The sequence below is a fragment of the Schistocerca cancellata genome, chromosome 3 (genome assembly GCF_023864275.1).
Source record: "Schistocerca cancellata isolate TAMUIC-IGC-003103 chromosome 3, iqSchCanc2.1, whole genome shotgun sequence".
Classification (NCBI taxonomy): Eukaryota; Metazoa; Arthropoda; class Insecta; order Orthoptera; family Acrididae; genus Schistocerca; species Schistocerca cancellata.
This window is the reverse complement of record NC_064628.1, coordinates 894,893,003-894,907,019: the sequence shown is the minus strand read 5'-3', so window position 1 is coordinate 894,907,019 and position 14,017 is coordinate 894,893,003. Positions and strand designations below refer to the sequence as shown.

The 14,017-nt window shown below is 40.4% G+C and overlaps 2 protein-coding genes across 2 annotated transcripts in view; one reads left to right on the top strand and one right to left on the bottom strand.

Annotated features, from left to right (window-relative positions):
- Window positions 1-6,972, bottom strand: part of LOC126176633 (UDP-glycosyltransferase UGT5-like) — a 127,284-nt gene extending 120,312 nt beyond the window's left edge. The window contains exon 1 of the mRNA XM_049923792.1: window positions 6,968-6,972. Coding sequence (XP_049779749.1) covers window positions 6,968-6,972 — 5 coding nt within the window. The remainder of the gene's footprint in view (window positions 1-6,967) is intronic.
- The window catches only part of LOC126175959 (UDP-glucosyltransferase 2-like), a 64,565-nt gene that overhangs the window by 13,796 nt on the left and 36,752 nt on the right, over window positions 1-14,017 (top strand). The window contains exon 2 of the mRNA XM_049923046.1: window positions 7,114-7,299. Coding sequence (XP_049779003.1) covers window positions 7,120-7,299 — 180 coding nt within the window. The 5' untranslated portion in view covers window positions 7,114-7,119. The remainder of the gene's footprint in view (window positions 1-7,113; window positions 7,300-14,017) is intronic.

Here is a 14,017-nt window from a genome sequence, read left to right as displayed (position 1 = left end):
GCTCGCCGCATATATAGAAACTCTTTGACGTTAGGAAGCAATCGCAATGTTACGACTTATTAGAGATTTGAAATTACAACGAAACTATGGGGAAGTTGGTGTCGGTGGAACTGAATTGAAATTATGTTTCATATTTTAATAGGAACTGTTAAACCATCGAATATAAACGAGTTAATTACGACGAGTAGCGTAATATTGGTCACAACTGATGAAGTAAACATCACGCACACGTCGAGAGTTCAGTTCAGCAGTGTTCTTTGTAACGTGGTCTTTACCTAAATACAGTATCATCGCTCTACCGACTATCGCCGAGTTTTAGCCAGGGCCGATCAATACTAATCTATCAACTACCAACTAGAGAAACCGGTGACGGTACACAACACACGAGTATCACGTCGTTTTTGGAAACCCAGAATCTACTATGTAGGAATCAACATGGATTCCGGAAACAGCGATCGTGTGAGACCCAACTCGCTTTATTTGTTCATGAGACCCAGAAAATATTAGATACAGGCTCCCAGGTAGATGCTATTTTCCTTGACTTCCGGAAGGCGTTCGATACAGTTCCGCACTGTCGCCTGATAAACAAAGTAAGAGCCTACGGAATATCAGACCAGCTGTGTGGCTGGATTGAAGAGTTTTTAGCAAACAGAACACAGCATGTTGTTATCAATGGAGAGACGTCTACAGATGTTGAAGTAACCTCTGACGTGCCAGAGGGGAGTGTTATGGGACCATTGCTTTTCACAATATATATAAATGACCTAGTAGATAGTGTCGGAATTTCCATGCAGCTTTTCGCGGATGATGCTGTAATATACAGAGAAGTTGCAGCATTAGAAAATTGTAGCGAAATGCAGGAAGATCTGCAGCGGATAGGCACTTGGTGCAGGGAGTGGCAACTGACCCTTAACATAGACAAATGTAATGTATTGCGAATACATAGAAAGAAGGATCCTTTATTGTATGATTATATGATAGCAGAACAAACACTGGTAGCAGTTACTTCTGTAAAATATCTGGTAGTATGCATGCGGAACGATTTGAAGTGGAATGATCACATAAAATTAATTGTTGGTAAGGCGGGTACCAGGTTGAGATTCATTGGGAGAGTCCTTAGAAAATGTAGTCCATCAACAAAAGAGGTGGCTTACAAAACACTCGTTCGACCTATACTTGAGTATTGCTCATCAGTGTGGTATCCGTACCAGATCGGGTTGACGGAGGAGATAGAGAAGATCCAAAGAAGAGCGGCGCGTTTCGTCACAGGATTATTTGGTAACCGTGATAGCGTTACGGAGATGTTTAACAAACTCAAGTGGCAGACTCTGCAAGAGAGGCGCTCTGCATCGCGGTGTAGCTTGCTCGCCAGGTTTCGAGAGGGTACGTTTCTGGATGAGGTATCGAATATATTGCTTCCCCCTACTTATACCTCCCGAGGAGATCACGAATGTAAAATTAGAGAGATTAGAGCGCGCACGGAGGCTTTCAGACAGTCGTTCTTCCCGCGAACCATACGCGACTGGAACAGGAAAGGGAGGTAATGACAATGGCACGTAAAGTGCCCTCCGCCACACACCGTTGGGTGGCTCGCGGAGTATAAATGTAGATGTAGATGTAGATGTATTATTCCCCAGTCTTTTGGCTACAAAACCTTATTTTTCAACAAAACCTCCGTTCAATACGACGGCCTTACACCACCTTGCTGAGAAGCCCTGTGTGCCGGCATCGTAGCATTCTATGGTCGACGTCGGACCAACGTCTTGCTGCATCAATAACATCCCCATTATCCACGCACTGCTTGATGTGGAGTGCCTCCTTCAATGAGTCAAACAGATGAATGTCGGGAGATGCGATATCCGAGCTGTAGGGTCGACGAGGAACAGTTCATTCAAGTTTTGTGAGTCCTCTCGGGTGCGCAGACTTATGCGAGGCATTGCGCTGTCATGCAAAAGAAGACGTTCATCTGCGGTTTTGTAGCGACGAACACGCTGAAGTCGTTTTCTCAATTTCCTGAGGGTAGTAAATTACAGTTCAGAGTTGATCGTTACATCGCTGCACCATGAGGGAGGCAAACAGGGTATCTCCTTCAGAGTCCCAGGAGACCGTCGCCATGACTTACCGGCAGGGGGTGCAGCTTTGAAGTTTTTATTGGGAGAAGCAGTGGTGTGGCGCCACTGCATAGACTGCCGTTTTGTTTCCGGTTCGAAGATTTGAATCCGTGTTTCATAGCCTCTGACGATATGCGCCAAAAAATTGTCACGATCACCCTCGTAACGCTCAAGCAGTCCTGCACAGATGGTCCTTCGTTTCTCTTTATGGTCTTCCTTTAAGCGGTGAGGAACACAGCGGTCACGCGGCTTTGAGCACACCAGCTGGTGGATGATTAGATTAGATTAGATTAGATTAGATTTACTTTCATTCCAATTGATCCGTAGTGAGGAGGTCCTCCAGGATGTGGAACATGTCAGAAAAACAACAATACATGACAAATATTTACAACTAAAACAAATAAGCTAATGTACCATTCCACAGGTCCCAAGTGGAGTGATCGTCATATTTTAATGAACACTAAGAGTCATTTTACAAATACTAATGCACTGAATTTAAAATAAAAAAGTTTTTTATTTATTTATAAGGCAATAAACATGTAATACAACTACTGAAATACTGGGTCAGTGGAAATAGTGGGTCAGTACTAACAACAGAGACGTCCAGCTGAGCAGGGAGGCGTTGTCTCAACTGCGATCCGCCGGCCACCTCGAATGAGAGTGTCCGCACGTTCCAACACTGCAGGAGTCACAGCCGTGTGCGGCCGGCAGGCGGGAGGGAGGGATGTCGGACAGGTTTAAGCGACCTGGTTGCGATTATGATGACAGGCGCTTCGCCCAGCGACTCACCCTACTCGCGATGAGCGGGTTTTCCACAGAAAGAAACTCAATGACTACTCTCTGCCTGGAAATCGCCTCCTTTATAGACGCCATTTTGAAGGTTATGAGAGCGTCATTTCAACAGTCTACATTTTTCCTCCTAATTAGATTACATTAGATTAGATTTACTTTCATTCCAATTGATCCGTAGTGAGGAGGTCCTCCAGGATGTAGAACATGTCAGTAACACAATAATACATGACAAATATTTACAACTCAAACAAATAAGCTAATGTACCATTCCACATGTGCCAAGTGGAATGAGCGTAATTTTTTTTAATGAACACTATATGAAAGAATCATTTTACAAACACTAATGCACTGAATTTAAAAAAAAAAGCTTTTTATTTATAAGGTAATAAACATGTAATAGAACTACTATAATACTTATTTACAATGAACACATTACTGCACTGAAATGGTGCAGAAGTTAGATTGTACTTACACACACACACACACACACACACACACACACACACACACACACACAGTTATTTACAATGAACACATTACTGCACTGAAAGTGTGCAGAAGTTATATATATTGATTCAGACCATTACCTAACTAGAATTAAAATTAAGTTTACAGCACGAAGAAGTCATCAGAAGAAAACAGAAATACAGAAATATGATACCAAGAAGATTAAAGAATCTAAAGTAAAAGAAGAATGGGAGAAGGAAAAGGCAAACACATGGGAAGAATTTCATTCTAAAATCACGCGAATAGCTAAGGAAACTATCCCCTTGAAAAAGATATTCAAACACCCTTGGTGGGATTCAGACTGTGAAAATGCATTGGAAAGGAGAAAAAAGGCATTTCAAGAATATAACAGTAAAAAATCACAAGAAAGTCTACATTTATTTAACGAGGTTAGAAAACAGGTTTCAAAATCTATTAGGCAAGCAAAAAGGAAGTACACAAAGGCACAACTGGATGCCATAGAAGAAAATTTCCAAAACTATAATACAAGAGACTTCTACAGAACTTTCGCAGATAAAATTCGAGGATATATCCCTCAAAATTTATGTTTCAGAAAACAAGATGGTAAATTAGCCCTAACAAACCAGGAAAACTGTCAAGTATTGGCTCAATATTTTTCTAACCTACTAAATTGCCCAGAACCTAGTTTAAGGTTTCCCAAAGAAATCAGTGCCAACGCTCAACCGGATTCATTACCACCAACACAGGAAGAAATCAAATGTCACATTAAAAACTTAAAAAATAATAGAACATCTGGCGAAGATGGCATTGTTGCAGAGCTATTAAAAAACCTAGGACCAAAGACGTTGCAAGAGCTCACAAAAATAATAACAAAAATATGGGAAACAGAAAAATTACCAGAGGATTGGAAATGTGCCCTTATTCACCCGTTACATAAAAAAGGAGACAGAACAAATGTCAATAACTACAGGGGAATCTCACTTTTACAAGTCACCTACAAAATTCTCTCAACATGCCTGCTGAAAAGAACACAAGAGCAGCTGGAACGCCAAATTGGTGATTATCAAGCAGGCTTCCGCCCCGGTCGCTCATGCATAGAACAAATATTTAATTTAAAGACAATATTAAAACACAAAGCAATTAGAAATGCCCCCATAATTTGTACATTTGTAGATTTTAAGAAAGCCTATGACTCAATTGACCGGCAATCTTTGTTTAACATTTTAGAGGAACTTGGACTTGACTCCAAAACACTAAGGCTTATCAAAGAATCACTGACAGACACTGTATCTAAAGTTAAATTCAGGGGAGAAATCTCTGAACCTTTTCTCATAAAAACTGGAGTACGTCAAGGTGACGGGCTATCTCCACTTCTGTTTAATATAGTTCTGGATAAAGTCATTAAGGAATGGGAAACATAATTAAAAAATCAATCCTACTGGAAACCAATCCATCTTGGTAGAACCAAAGACAACGTGGAGGTATCTTGTTTAGCATTCGCGGACGACTTGGCCATACTTGCAGATGATGAAGAAATCGCCACCAAGCAAATAGAGATCCTTAAGGAATGCGCGGATAAAGTATGTTTGCAAATTTCGTTTCAAAAGACAGAATTTTTCTGTACGAAATTCCATATACACAGTTTGAACACAAAATATGGAAAAATAAATAGAGTAAAACATTTTAAATACCTAGGTGAAATTTTGGAGCCAACCGGAGGAGAGAAAGTTGCACAGAAGATCAGACAACAGAAAATGAAGAGAGCATATGATATGACACATGAAATATACAATAAAAAATGCATCTCCTCGAACACAAAAATTAGACACTACTGCGCAGTAATTAAGCCAGCAGCACTATATGCTAGTGAAACGCTCACACTCCACACAAAATGTGACTTAGAAAAAATACTAAAAGAAGAACGCAAAGTTATGAGAAAGATTTTAGGTCCAAAATTAACAGAAGAAGGATACCGGATACAATCAAGAAGAACCACAGAAACTATATCAAACCTGGCAGCAGACATAAGAAGGCGAAGATTAAAATTTTATGGACATTTCACTAGACTTCCCCCCACACGACTCACCAACAGAATTCTCACTTACATAGAAAAAGTCAAATCAACAACACCATGGATTAGCCAAGTAAAATTAGATTTACAAAAAGCAAATATTGAACTTAAAGATGTCAAAGATAGAAAAACTTTTAGAAATAAGGTGGAAAAGTGGATTGTATTGTCGGAGAAGGAAGCACTAAAGAGACCAGGAACAAAATGGACAGAAGAAAGAAAAAGAAAACATGGAGAACGAATGAAAGAAGTATGGAAGAAACGACGTCAGAAAGCTTTGCGTGATCCTTCTGGGTCCATTCGCGATAAATAAATAAATATATATTCATCAATCGAGTAGAAGGAGTTGGCCACCAATAAATCCTTTAGGCTTCTCTTAAAGTGGATTTCATGGGTTGTTAAGCTTTTTATGGCTGCTAGCAAGTTATTGAAAATGTGTGTTCCTGAATAAAATGGTTCAAATGGCTCTGAGCACTATGGGACTTAACTTCTGAGGTCATCAGTCCCCTAGAACTTAGAACTACTTAAACCTAACTAACCTAAGGACATCACACACATCCATGCCTGAGGCAGGATTCGAACCTGCGACTGTAGGCATCATGCGGTTCCAGACTGTAGCGCCTAGAACCGCTCGGCCACTGCGGCCGGCTGTTCCTGAATAATGCACACCTTTTTGTACAAGAGTAAGTGACTTTAAATCCTTGTGAAGATTATTCTTACTTCTAGTATTGATTCCATGAATTGAGCTGTTGGTTTGAAAAAGTGATATATTTTTAATGACAAATTTCATTAAGGAATAAATATATTGGGAAGCAGTTGTTAGTATTTCTAGTTCCCTAAACTGGCTTCTGCAGGATGTTCTCGAGTTCACACACATATAACTCTTACTGCACGTTTTTGTGCCCGGATAACTTTAGCTTGGCTTGATGAATTACCCCAAAAAATAATCCCATATGACATTATGGAATGAAAGTAAGAATAGTATTGCAGCTTTTTCATTTTTATATCCCCTGTGTCTGACACCATTCGCATTGCAAATAGAGATTTGTTAATACGCTTCAGCAGTTCTGTGGTGTGCTCCTCCGAGTTGAATTTATTATAAAGCTGTAATCCCAAGAATTTAACACTGTCCACTTCTTTTATCTGCTTGTTTTCGTATGTTAGGCATGTACTCGTGGGACACTCCTTACAAGTTCTGAACTGCATGTAGTGTGTTTTTTCAAAGTTTAGTGACAAGGAATTGGTTAGGAACCAGTTATTAATGCCCACAAATATTTTATTGGCTGATCTTTCTAAGACTACACTTGATTTGCTATTTATTGCAATGTTTGTATCATCGGCAAAAAAAAAAGAACTTGGCATTTGGTAATGTTACTGATAAAAGCTCATTGATATACACAAGAAAAAGTAAGGGCCCTAAAATGGAACATTGTGGGACCCCACATGTATCCCTATAATCTTGTCCCCAATTGCAAGTCTTACTCTTTCTTTTGTACTGCTTGCTCTAACCAGTTTGCTGGAGACATACTTCATGCTCCGACACACTCGTATAATCTGGCTGCATTCATACATTAGTTGTTTCACTGCTTCTACTGTACATGCTACGCAGTGAACACTATATCGTAATGACAAGAGCGTGTGTCACGAATGCAGCAGAGCTATTGATGTTGGCAGGTCACCATGGAGACCCGCCTGCTGCTGCTTCTGGTGCTGTCGGCTCTGGGAACCGCAGAGGCGGCCAGGATCCTGTCCGTCGTGCCGTTCCCAGCCGTCAGCCACCAGGGACCCCTCAGGACGATGAGCCTCGAGTTGGCGCGGAGGGGCCACCAGGTCACCTTCATCACCACCAACCCGTCCAAGGTACCGCACCTCATCTACAGTCCCTCAAAAGTCAAGGGAGGTAAACTGTCGTTAAACTTATATGGTGGATGCAACAGCGGTAATCACACAATAATAACAGATAAGTGTAATATCTCTTATGACGCAAATACGTGGTCTGAAGGAAAAAGGATGACGAGAGCCTCCTCGCATCGCTAAAGAAGTAATTCTTATGGCCCTTGTGTTGGTCCTGAACTGGTCTTCGATGCTATGACAAGTTTCGTCAAAATGGATCAACCTAGTGGCACTGGAGTAGCAGCTTCCTAAAGAGTTGTTCTGAAGCTCCGACATAAGACGAATATGCCGCAATTCCTGCGCACATTCGCGGAAGGCGACCCTGCAGAAATATTGTTTAGAATTTAGGTGGAATGAATGCTGGTGTGAGTGGACTCAAACAGGTCATATTTTGATTACTGTCTTCAATAATTGCATATATTTGAAATTATGCGAATCTGAAACGTCAGATTCGTTTATTTTGCGCCCAGATTTCGTTATTCTGGAACGCAGTATTTGGACGGATCTACTTTAATAAAACTTGTCGTGACGTGAGAAAACAGTTAAATATTGACAAACCACTGAGCATAGCCTGTAATGGCAATTAGTTCCTCAACAATGTAGCGTCTGGTTCCAGCCACAAACAATTGTGGCCCGGTGACATGGTGCATTGTCATCCATGAAAATTCCATCATTGTTTGGTAAAATGAAGTACAATGGGCTCCAAGAAGCCAAACATAACCATTTATTTCATTAAATAATTTTTTAAAGTAAAACTTATAATGCCTGGACCGCAATTTTACTGTTACAATTAATGTTCGATAATTTCAGTGCAGGGTTATTAAAAAGGCAGTGAACCTATTTCACCAATATCTTTGACCCAATACTTACAGAACTTTGTAGTCACACTCGTAAACTCATAAAGTTTCTGTTGCTAATCCTAAATGTGTGTTTCCCTTAGGATTCTACAGGGATCGAATCTGTAATCAACTTCAGCATTACTCGATATAACATATTCATACCACTCTCTTCATCCTATACCCTCCTTTCAAGACACTGTCCATTCCGTTCAACTGCTCTTCCAAGTCCTTTGCCGTCTCTGACAGAATTACAATGTCATCGGCGAACCTCAAAGTTTTTATTTCTTCTCCATGGATTTTAATACCTACTCCGAATTTTTCTTTTGTTTCCTTTATTGCTTGCTCAATATACAGAGTGAATAACATCGGGGATAGGCTACAACCCTGTCTCACTCCCTTCCCAACCACTGCTTCCCTTTCATACCCCTCGACTCTTATAATTGCCATCTGGTTTCTGTACAAATTGTAAATAGCCTTTCGCTCTCTGTATTTTACCCCTGCCACCTTCAGAATTTGAAAGAGAGTATTCCAGTCAACATTGTCAAAAGCTTTCTCTAAGTCTACAAATGCTAGAAACGTAGGTTTGCCTTTCCTTAATCTTTCTTCTAAGATAAGTCGTAGGGTCAGTATTGCCTCACGTGTTCCAACATTTCTACGGAGCCCAAACTGATCTTCCCCGAGGTCGGCTTCTATCAGTTTTTCCATTCGTCTGTAAAGAATTCGCGTTAGTATTTTGCAGCTGTGACTTATTAAACTGATAGTTCGGTAATTTTCACATCTGTCAACACCTGCTTTCTTTGGGATTGGGATTATTATATTCTTCTTGAGTTGGAAGTGTACTGCAGAAATATTGTACCATGCCGCCCCTATAGCGGTCCATAAATGCGAAAGTGTTGTTGGTGCAGGATCTTGTGCACGATTACGTCTCATAAATGTTCGATGGGATTCCTGTGGGGTTATCTGAGTAGTCAAATCATCCGCTCGAATTGTTCAGAATGTTCTTCAGACCAATCACGAACACTGGTGGACCGGTGACATGGTGCATTGTCATCCATAAAAATTCCATCATTATTTGGTAACATGAGGTCAAAAGGTCTCCAAGAAGTCGAACTTATAATTTCTTTTATTAAATAATTTTTTTAAAACTAAAACTTTTAATGCCTCGATCGCAATTTTCATATCGCAATTAAAGTTCGATAAATAGTTTCGGTTTCTATCTGTAACCATCTTCAGATCGTTTAAAATAAGAAAAGGCAGTGAAGAAGCATTGGAAGGTACCGTTGAGTGTAGTCATGCGATAACATGCATTCGTGAGTACTGTAATTAGCCTGTTTGTATGTTGGCAGCGCTATAGACTGTATTAATATCGCTGACAGCGCTCTGCGTCCTCGGCAACAGATTCTGTGGTTGGACGGACTAGCAGTTGGCGAGTGGGGTAGGGAAGTGTACGGACATGATACTCTTAGTGGAGACTCTGCGCTGCTAATACATACATTGTAAAGTGAGATGAAATGATGTGTTTATAAGAAAATATGCGAGGAACTGTATGATGATGGATGTTTGATTGATAATGGTTGGGCAGTGGAATTATTGTGGTAGTAGTGGTGGTAGTAGTAGTAGTAGTAGTAGTAGTAGTCATCTAAGGGACTCGAAGCTCCAGTGCCCATCTCACACGATTCCTCCAGATGCTCCTGTCTTGTGCTGCCTGTTGCCAGCTATTTATTCCCAATCTTCCGCATATGCAATCAATTTCATTGCCCCAAGTATTCCTGGGTCTCCCCCTCCCCCTTGGTCTTTTGCCGTATGGCTTCTCCCTGAATATTCTTAACACAATTTAGTCTTCTTTCACTCTCAAGGGGTGTCCAGCCCATTGCAGTCTTCTAGCATTTATTATGTTAACTATCGTTGGTTGTTGTGATAGCTCGTGGACTTCGATGTTGTGTCTTCTCTTCTAGCATTGTGATTCATTGTCATAATATGGACCAAAGAGTTTTCTATAAACTTTATTCTCAAACACTTGTAAATGGTGGTGTTCTGTTTTCGCTAGACTCCATGTTTCTGCCCTATAGATTAGAACTGGACTGATGATTGTATTATACACGGTTATTACTAATGATTGAAGCGATTTCGCAGCTCTACAATAACTTTATTATTTGAGATATTTTCACAATGCTTTGCACACACATACAAAAACTCAAAAAGTTTTTTTTAGGCATTCACAAATGTTCGATATGTGCCCGTTTAGTGATTCGGCAGACATCAAGCCGATAATCAAGTTCCTCCCACACTCGGCGCAGCATGTCCCCATCAATGAGTTCGAAAGCATTGTTGATGCGAGCTCGCAGTTCTGGCACGTTTCTTGGTAGAGGAGGTTTAAACACTGAATATTTCACATCACTATGCGTGAAACTTGCCCGCACGCGTTCAACCGTTTCTTCGCTCACTGCAGGCCAACCCATTGATTTCCCCTTACAGAGGCATCCAGAAGCTTTAAACTGCGCATACCATCGCCGAATGGAGTTAGCAGTTGGTGGATCTTTGTTGAACTTCGTCCTGAAGTGTCTTGCACTGTTATGACTGACTGATGTGAGTGCATTTCAAGCACGACATACGCTTTCTCGGCTCCTGTCGCCATTTTGTCTCACTGCGCTCTCGAGCGCTCTGGTGGCAGAAACCTGAAGTGCGGCTTCAGCCGAACTAAACTTCATGAGTTTTTCTACGTATCTGTAGTGTGTCGTGACCATATGTCAATGAATGGAGCTACAGTGAATTTATGAAATCGCTTCAATCATTTGTAATAGCCCTGTGTAACTTTATTTTAGTTTTCCTAGTCAGCAATTTGGACTCTAAGAGATTTTGTATTGCATAACAGGCTCGGTTAGGATTTTGCAGTCCAGCTTTTATTTCTATCTGTCTCTGATTTTGTTCATCTATCACTGATGCCGGAAATTTGAACTGTTCAACACCCTCGAATTTGTGTTCACCAACTATTAGATGTGATTGGTTATCCCATTGCTCTACATCTTTGAACTATCATGTATTTGGAATTGACAACTATATAATTTTTGGAATTGGATGTCACATGAATATGGTAAAATTTTCAAAATACATTGTTTCCTCTTCAACAAAATCTTTCTTTCACTAACTTATGTCTCCTAGTAGTTATAGTCTATCGTACTTAGGATCTTTTTATTTAGCTTGCGTAGTTGCTACTTGCTGTAATTGCTGTAGTTCGTGTTATGAAGATTTTCTGTGAGGTAAGTGACTTATGAAAAAGAATGGGGTTTGTACTGTGGTGATTCGTCATTGAAATGAGTTTAGGATATTAACAGAGTTGGAGGTAGTTTCATGTTTCTTTAATTGTACATTTTTTAGTTTTGTATTATTGTTAGGAATTCTTGCAATTCAGGGTGATTCTTTTGTGTTAATTATTGGAAGTCATGTTGTCAATGTATAACAGTCAGATTGCGTTGGGCTTGTATATTGTGGGTAATAAATGAATAGGTTAAGTTTGAGTTGTTTTTGTCAGCGAAAATTCTGTGGGTCAGTCTTCAATAAAAAATAATTAATGAGTTAGTTTCAGTACCAAAACAATAACAGTACGTGGTTGAAAACGTCACCGCGAGCACGCTAGGTTGTTGTTGTTGTTGTGGTCATCAGTCCTGAGACTGGTTTGATGCAGCTCTCCATGCTACTCTAACCTGTGCAAGCTTCTTCATCTCCCAGTACCTACTGCAACCTACATCCTTCTGAATCTGCTTAGTGTATTCATTTCTTGGTCTCCCCCTACGATTTTTACCCTCCACGCTCTCCTCCAGTACTAAATTGGTGATCCCTTGATGCCTCAGAACATGTCCTACCAACCGATCCCTTCTTCTGGTCAAGTTGTGCCACAAACTTCTCTTCTCCCCAATCCTATTCAATACTTCCTCATTAGTTATGTGATCTACCCATCTAATCTTCAGCATTCTTCTGTAGCACCACATTTCGAAAGCTTCTATTCTCTTCTTGTCCAAACTGTTTACCGTCCATATTTCACTTCCATACATGGCTACACTCCATACAAATACTTTCAGAAATGACTTCCTGGCACTTAAATCTATACTCCATGTTAACAAATTTCTCTTCTTCAGAAACGCTTTCCTTGCCATTGCCAGTCTACATTTTATATCCTCTCTACTTCGACCATCATCAGTTATTTTGCTCCCCAAATAGCAAAACTCCTTAACTACTTTAAGTGTGTCATTTCCTAATCTAATACCCTCAACATCACCCGACTTAAATCGACTACATTCCATTATCCTCGTTTTGTTTTTGTTGATGTTCATATTATATCCTCCCTTCAAGACACCATCCATTCCGTTCAACTGCTCTTCCAAGTCCATTGCTGTCTCTGACAGAATTACAATGTCATCGGCGAACCTCAAAGTTTTTATTTCTTCTCCATGGATTTTAATACATACTCCGAATTTTTCTTTTGTTTCCTTTACTGCTTGCTCAATATACAGATTGAATAACATCGGGGAGAGGCTACAACCCTGTCTTACTCCCTTCCCAACCACTGCTTCCCTTTCATGTCCCTCGACTCTCGACTCTTATAACTGCCATCTGGTTTCTGTACAAATTGTAAATAGCCTTACGCTCCCTGTATTTTACCCCTGCCACCTTTAGAATTTGAAAGAGAGTATTCCAGTCAACATTGTCAAAAGCTTTCTCTAAGTCTACAAATGCTAGAAACGTAGGTTTGCCTTTCCTTAATCTTTCTTCTAAGATACGTCGTAAGGTCAGTACTGCCTCACGTGTTCCTGTATTTCTACGGAATCCAAACTGATCTTCCCCGAGGTCGGCTTCTACTAGTTTTCCCATTCGTCTGTAAAGAATTCGTGTTAGTATTTTGCAGCTGTGGCTTATTAAACTGATTGTTCGGTAATTTTCACATCTGTCAACACCTGCTTTCTTTGGGATTGGAATTATTATATTGTTCTTGAAGTCTGAGGGTATTTCGCCTGTTTCATACATCTTGCTCACCAAATGGTAGAGTTTTGTCAGGACTGGCTCTCCCAAGGCCGTCAGTAGTTCCAATGGAATGTTGTCTACTCCGGGGGCCTTGTTTCGACTCAGGTCTTTCAGTGCTCTGTCAAACTCTTCACGCAGTATCGTATCTCCCATTTCATCTTCATCTACATCCTCTTCCATTTCCATAATATTGTTCTCAAGTGCATAGCCCTTGTATAGACCCTCTATATACTCCTTCCATCTTTCTGCTTTCCCTTCTTTGGTTAGAACTGGGTTTCCATCTGAGCTCTTGATGTTCATACAAGTGGTTCTCTTATCTCCAAAGGCCTTTTTAATTTTCCTGTAGGCAGTATCTATCTTACCCCTCGTGAGATACGCCTCTACATCCTTACATTTGTCCTCTAGCCATCCCTGCTTAGCCATTTTGCACTTCCTGTCGATCTCATTTTTGAGACGTTTGTATTCCTTTTTGCCTGCTTCATTTACTGCATTTTTATATTTTCTCCTTTCATAAAATAAATTCAATATTTCTTCTGTTACACAAGGATTTCTACTAGCCTTCGTCTTTTTACCTACTTGATCCTCTGCTGCCTTCACTACTTCATCCCTCAAAGCTACCCATTCTTCTTCTACTGTATTTCTTTCCCCCATTCCTGTCAATTGTTCCCTTATGCTCTCCCTGAAACTCTGTACAACCTCTGGTTCTTTCAGTTTATCCAGGTCCCATCTCCTTAAATTCCCCCCTTTTTGCAGTTTCTTCAGTATTAATCTACAGGTCATAACCAATAGATTGTGGTCAGAGTCCACATCTGCCCCTGAAAATGTCTTAC